Genomic DNA, 8,822 nt, shown 5'->3' with positions numbered 1-8,822 from the left:
AATTGCAACGTGGTCAGTTGCAACGTGGTCAATCGGGACCGTGGTCAATTGCAACGTGATCAATCGGGAGCGTGGTCAATTGCAACGTGGTCAATCGGGACCGTGGTCAATTGCAACGTGGTCAATTGCATCGTGGTCGATCGGGACCGTGGTCAATTGCAACGTGATCAAGTGAAAAGTCAAGTGAAAATGCTGGGGGTCTATTACGGTTCTCGGATTGGGTGAAAATGACGAAAGTGAGCAGCTCACCCAATTACGGTTGATCTCACCTCGTGAAAATATGATATTGTTCGCGTGAGCGGGTTCGACACGAAATTTTGTGTGAAAGAGTGAAAAACGAAAGATATTAAAACTTAAACAGACATTATCTCACTCCAAATGGATAATTTAATGATTGTGCTATTAATGCAAAATCGAGATAACACAATGTTGACAATACGACGAAGATTACGGGATATATCAGATCCATTTTCTATGCCGGAAAATGAATTTCGGAGTCTTTATAGGTAAGTGACTAAAAATTATCGTGTTTTTAGTTAGATTTCCAGAGAACATGCATGTCTAAAAGACATCTTTAAGACGTCTTTTAGACATGCATGTTCTCTGGATTATATGTGTACATATACATACATATGATTAACTTTGTTACAAACATAACCTGTAAAACTATATTATTGTTTGAAGTGGTTTTCAAAAAACTGGGGCATTCAGTTAAAAGCACAGTAGTAGTCTGGAGCCTATCTCAAACATTAAAAAAATATAATATATACTGTTTGATTAAAATAGAAGCCAAATATATAAATATATTAACTTCTTAGAATATTTTTTGCATCTTGTATGCTTTGGATTTTGAAAAATACACAGAATACAAACACGACTGTAATATAAAGGCGAATAAAAGGAGTGTACAATAAGTTAATTTTTACATTTCCATAGTTTATCCAGAGAAGTTGTACGAGTGCTTATTGATGATCTACGTCCTTTCTTACCTGCTCCAAGAAGACGTAATGCAGTTCCTGTTGAATTACAAGTATGAAACATGGGTTATCTAGTTACAATAATTAATAGACTCGATCAATGTTTCTAATTTTTTATGCTAATTTTATGTTACAGGTTTTAAGCGCATTAAATTTTATAGCTTCTGGTTCGTATCAAAAGCGAGTTGGCCAAGACTATTTATCTTGTATAAGTCAACCTACTGTTTCTAAAATTCTTCGCAATGTAGTCAATGCGTTAAATATATTGATGGAAGAATGCATCAAGTTTCCCATTCAAGAAAGAGAAGTTCAACAGATTAAAGAAACGTAAGGTTCATACATTTATTTTAAAATAACTGTTTATTTTAAATAATATCTAAAAATTATTAAGTAATTTTTATTAAAAATTGTTTAAATTTTAGTTATTGGACACGTACACAATTTCCTGGCATTATTGGAGCTATCGATGGAACTCACGTAGCAATTGTTCCACCAAATAGAGAAAGGGAGCATCTCTATATTAATCGCAAATTGTATCATTCACTGAATGTACTTCTTGTACGTATTACTTGATTAATAATTTAATAATTTTATATTTAAAAAATTCTTAAAATGTATTATACAATAAAATATTCACTGAATGGAACATATTTATAAGAATTAAATGATCTACGTAGGGTTATCTATGTTCTTCATCAATTTATATAATAAAGAATAAATTTCCCATTATTAAAAAATGCAGTAAACTACAGGTATCAGATTACGAAGGTCGAATTTTAACTGTAAATGCTGCTCACGGCGGAAGAACGCATGACGCAAGAGTTTGGAGAGCATCTCTTGTATCGAATCATCTGGAAGAGATACACGCTGCAGGGCGAAGAGATGCCTGGCTTTTAGGTAACTGTAATTTAAGTTGATAATTTGTTCTCAATTGTTTCAGTTTTGGTAATGCATTTAAGAAGCATATTTTAAATAATATTTTGTTCTAGGTGATAGTGCATATCCTTTACTACCATATTTGATGACACCTAAGCTACATGAACCAGAAGGAACGCCATCCGCAAGATACACTCAACATCATGTCCGAGCTCGGTGCTCTGTTGAGCGATGCATAGGTGTTTTAAAGGGGAGATGGCGATGTCTTAGGAAAGAAAGAGCTTTACACTATGCTCCAGAAGTTGCAGGTAAAATATAAATTGAATATATCCATACAGATATTCGTATTACATTACACATATAAGGTCTGTACTTTTCAGCTGAATTTCTTGCAGTGTTCATCTTTTCCCTTTTTCTCTCCATGTTGGAAAGCAAAAGAGAAAAGATAAATGTTCCAAGAAATTTAGCTAAAAAGAATAGATGTAGGTCGATATTCGTAGTCCATTTTTATTTCAAGACCGTTTTAAGTAATATTTAAAGATGCTAATACGATTCTGTGGTTGGATTATGATATCTTAAGATTGAACCTAAGATAGTTTTAAATATAAAATCGAACTACAAATACCGATCCTATACTTATACAGGGTGTTACAGAGCGACCGTATCAGGCGTTTATTTGGAAAAATATGCATTTTCGTGAAAAATGTTTCAGACAAAAATTGTTTGGTTTCGAGGATAACATAAGATGGTGTCATTAATTTGACCTTGAATAGTTGCTTGAAGGTCATGTAAAGGTCACCTTCAATTTTTTAAATGGAACCCCCTATTGTTTATTATACTATGTTATTCTACTAATTAATATGAACAACTTTTGTCTGAACAGTTTTTTATTTACCCAATACTTTTTGAGATACTCAAGAGAAAATTTACAACTTTTTCAATGTTTAGCTTATGATATCTCGATAACTGTTTGTCGGAGGGAAAAGTAGTACAGGACTTTTGACTTGATTTGGTCTCAGAAATATGCTGTTACAATAGTGTTCCAATTATTGAAATTTTTTGTGTATTGTAACATACACAAAATTTACATACACAAACATTTTCAATAATTGGAACACTATTGTAACAGCATATTTCTGAGACCAAATCAAGTCAAAAGTCCTGTACTACTTTTCCCTCCGACAAACAGTTATCGAGATATCATAAGCTAAACATTGAAAAAGTTGTAAATTTTCTCTTGAGTATCTCAAAAAGTATTAGGTAAATAAAAAACTGTTCGGACAAAAGTTGTTTATATTAATTAGTAGAATAACATAGTATAATAAACAATAGGGGGTTCCATTTAAAAAATTGAAGGTGACCTTTACATGACCTTCAAGCAACTATTCAAGGTCAAATTAATGACACCATCTTATGTTACCCTCGAAACTAAACAATTTTTGTCTGAAATATTTTTCACGAAAATGCATATTTTTCCAAATAAACGCCTGATACAGTCGCTCTGTAACACCCTGTATAATACTAATTACATAATTTATTTTTAGCCCGAATAGTCAACGCTACATGTGTTCTACATAATATCGCTGTTCATTGGAGGCTTTCAGAACCAGAGCTATATTATGATGAAATAGATCAGGAACTTCCAATAAGAAATGAAGATGGAAACATGGAAAATGGAAATGAAGTTCGCGAGCGGATCATTCATATGTATTTTGACAATTAAAATTCGGTGTAATTTTAAAATATTTACTTTGCTATGTTATTTGTTTAACATTGTAAGTAATAATTGCATATTTTGTATGAAAAATTTAATAAGACTTATTGTATTGCACTTTATTAAAAAAACACTTAAACATATCAATGTTTTATATAAGTTTATATAAATATTTTATGTAAGATAAGAAGGCCCTAGTTTTTCAACTTCATCCTTTAAGCGTATTAAATTTTCGTCAATATTTGTCAACATACTTTTATATTCTAAATGACTAGTTTTAAGGAACTCAAACTTTTGTTTTTTTAAAGCCATGTTTTCTTCTAAAATCTTCAACTTTTTCTCTTCAATTTCATTTTGACGTCCTTGCACTTGCTTGTTAAACGTTGCTTGTTCTCGCAATATCCCGATTTTTTCTCGCATCAATTCTACGGCTGATTTTGCACAATTTTGATTTCCACTCTTAGCTGTATAATCAAAAAAATTAAAACAAGATTATATGAATTTTATTTTACATCTTATAATATCAGTGTTACAGTAAATGAGAGAAAATTAATTGTATGTATATAATACCTCTGTTCGGCTGTGTACGGTCAGATTCGATGCAATCGATTGTGACACTTGATACGTTTTTATTTTCATCAGTCAGTATATTTACTTGTTGCTGTTCAATGACTACGTCAGTATCGGATAAATCAATACAGTCTTCTAATGAATCTATGTCCTGAAAACGTATGTTTAGTGTAGTGACATGTAAATTGTTTGCATCCATTAAATTCAATTGACCTGATTTTATTAACCTGTGCTACAAATTCAAAATCAGATGCAAAATTATCAGTGTCATTGGATACGATTGTACTCGAACACGTTGATAATGTCCGATTCATTCCTGATGCTTCCTGATGCTTTTGTATTTTAGCTTTTGCAGCATTCATCAATGTAGGAGTACATTTCTGTAAATCAATGTTAAAGTATAATTCATTTCTTTAATATATCAGCAGTTATTCTTTAGTTTATTAATTACATAACCAACTGTACCATATAATATAAGAATAAGTAATTTTTAAGCGTATCATACCCTTTTTGTTTGTGTAAACGAAGGAGTAGCTGATGATACATTTACTACTTTTATTCTATCAACTTCTTGCGCAGTCCTAGCCAAAAATTTTCCTTGTGGGAAGACAGTATCGACAGATTCTTTCTGCATTGTTCTATTAAAAGCGCCTCCTTGAGGTATATTATCTAAGCCAATGGCTTCAGGACTTAAAATCTCCAATAACTCTTCTTCCAGTTGAGTTAACGCAATTACTTTTGGTGGTCCTCCGCCTGTACCAACAGCATAACTTCTGTTTTGCGTAGATTTCTTCAATACATTGGCTTTCCAGTCTCTCCATGTCTGTATAATTATAAAACTATATTTATTTGGTAATTTTATAAACATTAATTTTATTTTGAATATTAGGTGATGTATGGTAATAGTAGTAACATAGTCATTTAAAATGTTTCCTAGCATGATCTGTTTCATACATTTATTAGACATAAAATTATGTCCTTCGTATACCTTTTGCCACTCTTTAGATTGTTTTTGTGGACCACTTCCAATTGAATTTAAGGAATTTGATATTTTCGACCACATGTCATCCTGCGCAAAAAGCAATTATTCACAAATCACGAGAGAAATATTAAATTATTTTTGTGTGTATAAATTGTATATAATTCTTGTAATTACAATAATTTACAATGACTCAGGGAGAAATGCAAATCGGACAGACATCGAATCAATGTTTTTTAAACCTGTGATACATCTAAAAGACTTCGATTCGATGTCTATCCGATTTGCTATTTCCTCCTGGAGAAGCTATATTTGCAAAGTTATTGAGAATAAATAATGCAACTTTTGATCATAACCTATGTTTTATATACTCACTAATATTCTTTTATTTGCCCCATTATAATGCAGGCGACCTTTCGCAAAATCGGGATTATCTTTCATGTACCTTAATAATACTGATTTTTGTTTTTCCGTCACGTTCATAATGCTAATCTTCTTATAAATATACTTATAATTAGAGTAGGGCAGCATGAAAATGCGAGATCACTAGACAGAAGTGTCTAGTGATCTCGCAGTTTCACTCGCCAGTTCCGTAATTGGATGAACAAAGTCACGTGAGATGAGAATGTGAAAAGTGAGTGAGCTCACCCAAAAACCGTAATAGACCCCCTGGTCTGGTCGACGACGACGACGACGATGACCGGGACGACCGGGACGACGAGGACGACGATAAAGATGTTTCTTAATCCAAAATTTCACAAATCTGACTTTGCATTGCAATATCTCTACTCATGGGGCACGTAGAAGAAAAGTAAAAACACTTTTATTATGCAAATCGTACCCAAGCTATCGATTAAGCGCAGTCTCAAGTTCGTCGGATCAGCCGTTGTTGAGATCTGAAATTCTAAGGGCCCGTCAACTCGCGTACTCGCGTAAACTACACGGTCGGTGTCGCGCGCGTGGTTTTAGCTTGTCGCTTATACTTAGTCGCTTATACTTGGCGCGAGACACTACCGTGTCTCGTGATATGAAGAAGTACGAAAATATTGATTTTTTCATTTCAGAATTACTAGAACGTAAAAGCAATGAACATCACGTAATACTGGAGCCAGCGCATAATTACGGATCTAATTCACAAGGTATTTATCCATTTGTGTGTGTGCACGTGCGTGCATGCGTGTATACGTGCGTGTGTGTAAGAAATAAATAAATATTAGTGTCCACGTCCAGTTTATTAAATTTTATATAATTATAATTTAGAGCATGATATGCATATTGTACAATATATTAAAGTGTATAAATCTAACATTTTTCGAAAGTAAATACATGCAAATAAAAATGCTAAATTTTTGTAGAGCCACAATGTTGTACAAACATTGATGACTGGAACGAGGACATTGAATCACTCTCAAGTCAGAATTTCGTCGAAGAAAGAGGTTAGTTCACAAATCATTTTTGTCTTACTGTACGTTTTGCGTTTTGTAATGAATATATATCTTGCAGAAATGTAAATATTAATGATTTTTATACAATTTTGCGTTATGATATTGCTTTGTTTTTAGATCATTCGTGTACCGATAAATCGTCCAAAATGGAAAGGAATGAAAAAGAAAAAATATTAATGACCTCTTAACGCAAAACACAAAGTTTAGAACAAAGTTAGTATGCTATTAATTTTTGTATTATACATTTTACTTGAACTCTTAAAAGTTACAATGTCATTTACCATAAAATAATTGCATGATATTTTTCTTAGTTTCATTTTTTATCTGTAGAGTACGTAAAAAATTTGATATTGTATATGGTCAAAAATAACTAATAACATGTTTTTATTTGTATGTAGAATTTGACAATTTTACACGTTTTGTCGTACGGAAACTTATAAATTTGGAGTTTCAATGTAATGACATTGCAAAAAACATCAAAGCACTTGAAAATCGTATTGTGGAAAACGTTGGAAATTTTAATGTTGAGGAAGAACAAAAAGAAAGTAATGATATTTTTTAATATTTGCTTCAGAAAGACGAAAACGATTTAAAATCAATGGAAATAAAATTAAAAGATAATTCATGGTACAAAAGTCAAGTGGTAAGACTAACATCTATATTTTAATTTAAAAAATATTAAAGACGGGTAATAATTAAGAAACTACTAAAAATTGAAAAAATAATGTCAATATGAAACTATTCCAGATAAAGCAATTAATACGTGTAACATGTCAATACATGAAAACGTCATGCATACGACTGATAAGAGTAATAATGTCTAATGAGCTAGCAGTCCAGTACAGCTGGTTTGGAGTGAAAAAGAAAAAAATTTTCTCACAATTGGAAATATGCAAAATAATTATGAGTAAGTAGAAATCTTAAAAGCCCAAACTGTACTTTTTAAATTACATCACAGTCAATTTGAATTTATTTTTTCGGATATGATTCGTAAGATACACACAGATGCAACGGATGATGAAATCGCAACTCCCATAAAAATATGGTTGGCACATGCCAAAGAACGCTCGCAGAAAGGCTAGAAGGAAACAGACGAGACACATGCATCCCAGTAAACACATTTATTTCCGAAGATTACTACCATAATTACGGTAGTTCATATTTTAATAGTAGTAATTGATCACAATTGTACAAATACATCTGTATCATAACCTGAAGAGATACATTTTTACAAAGATGATCAATACTTGTCTTAACGTGTGTCGGTATCGTAACGCAGCTGATGATCCAATGAGAAGAAAATGAGTTTTCATTGGATCAACGGCTCCATTGGATTACGACATGAACACAACTTCCGAGATAAATGTTCCGTCTGCGAAATATTTGTGTGCAAACATTGTAAACTTGATTTACAAGGACCACACCGGTGGGTGCTGGAACTGTCTCTTTTGGATGGCAGAGTCCGTACCGGTGGCATTCTTGTAAATCAAATTTACAATTCTTTGGATTACGACATGAACACAACTTACGGGACAAATGTTCCGTCTTCGAAATATTTGTGTATAAACAGTATAAACTTGATTTACAAGGACCACACTGGTGGGTGCTGGCACTGTCTCCTTTCGATAGCAGAGTCTGCACCGGTGACGTCCTAGTAAATCAATTTTATTTGTATATAACCATTGTAAGACTGCGTACAATAAAATAAGATGTTAATTTTAAAAAATGTAAAAATCGATCCATATCCCTAACGCTCTATACAGGGTGATTCAGAATAGGTATAGTGTTCCTGAAATGTCGAATTCCTGATTAAATTCTAAGACGTTTTTTCTCTTACCAAAGTTTTCTCCGAAGCTTAGTTTTTGAATTATTAAAAGAAATAGTTAACAAATGACGGGCCGAGTACAAGAGGCAGGCAGGGGCGCACGGCGCGTCTCGTCGCGAGCGCTTACACGGGGTACTCAGCTGATCGCTGCACATACATACACGCGACGCATCTCTCTCTCTCTCTCTCCTTCCTTCCCTTTCTCTTTCATTCATTCTCACTCTCATTACCTATTTGTTTTGTAACGGAGGCGACAAGGGAGGCGCGGCCGGTAGAAAGAGACCGCACTACCAGCTGCGAGTGGAAAATCGATAGCGGCGCGGTTGCCACGTCGATGGTAGCCGGCAACGCCGCGCCTGCCCCCGCCGCCTCTACCCGCGCGCCTACATCCGGGGGGTATAAAAGCCCCTCCGGAGCGGGCGCTTTAACTCAGTCA

At 33.6% G+C, this 8,822-nt stretch overlaps 1 protein-coding gene and 1 pseudogene across 1 annotated transcript; both read left to right on the top strand.

Moving 5' to 3' along the window:
- The first annotated feature begins 426 nt into the window (after positions 1-426).
- Positions 427-3,576, top strand: LOC105556395 (putative nuclease HARBI1). Its single transcript, XM_012003480.1, has 7 exons — positions 427-506; positions 937-1,030; positions 1,114-1,304; positions 1,400-1,535; positions 1,730-1,874; positions 1,967-2,161; positions 3,398-3,576. Exons 1-7 carry the CDS (start codon positions 427-429, stop codon positions 3,574-3,576), a joined length of 1,020 nt encoding a protein of 339 aa, XP_011858870.1.
- Positions 3,577-6,939: 3,363 nt separating this feature from the next.
- On the top strand, positions 6,940-7,643 carry LOC105556394 (annotated as a pseudogene).
- The last annotated feature ends 1,179 nt before the right edge of the window (positions 7,644-8,822 follow it).

This window comes from Vollenhovia emeryi, unplaced genomic scaffold (genome assembly GCF_000949405.1).
Source record: "Vollenhovia emeryi isolate VEMERY1.0 unplaced genomic scaffold, V.emery_V1.0 DF940058.1, whole genome shotgun sequence".
Classification (NCBI taxonomy): domain Eukaryota; kingdom Metazoa; phylum Arthropoda; class Insecta; order Hymenoptera; family Formicidae; genus Vollenhovia; species Vollenhovia emeryi.
This window is presented reverse-complemented; position numbering and strand designations above follow the sequence as displayed.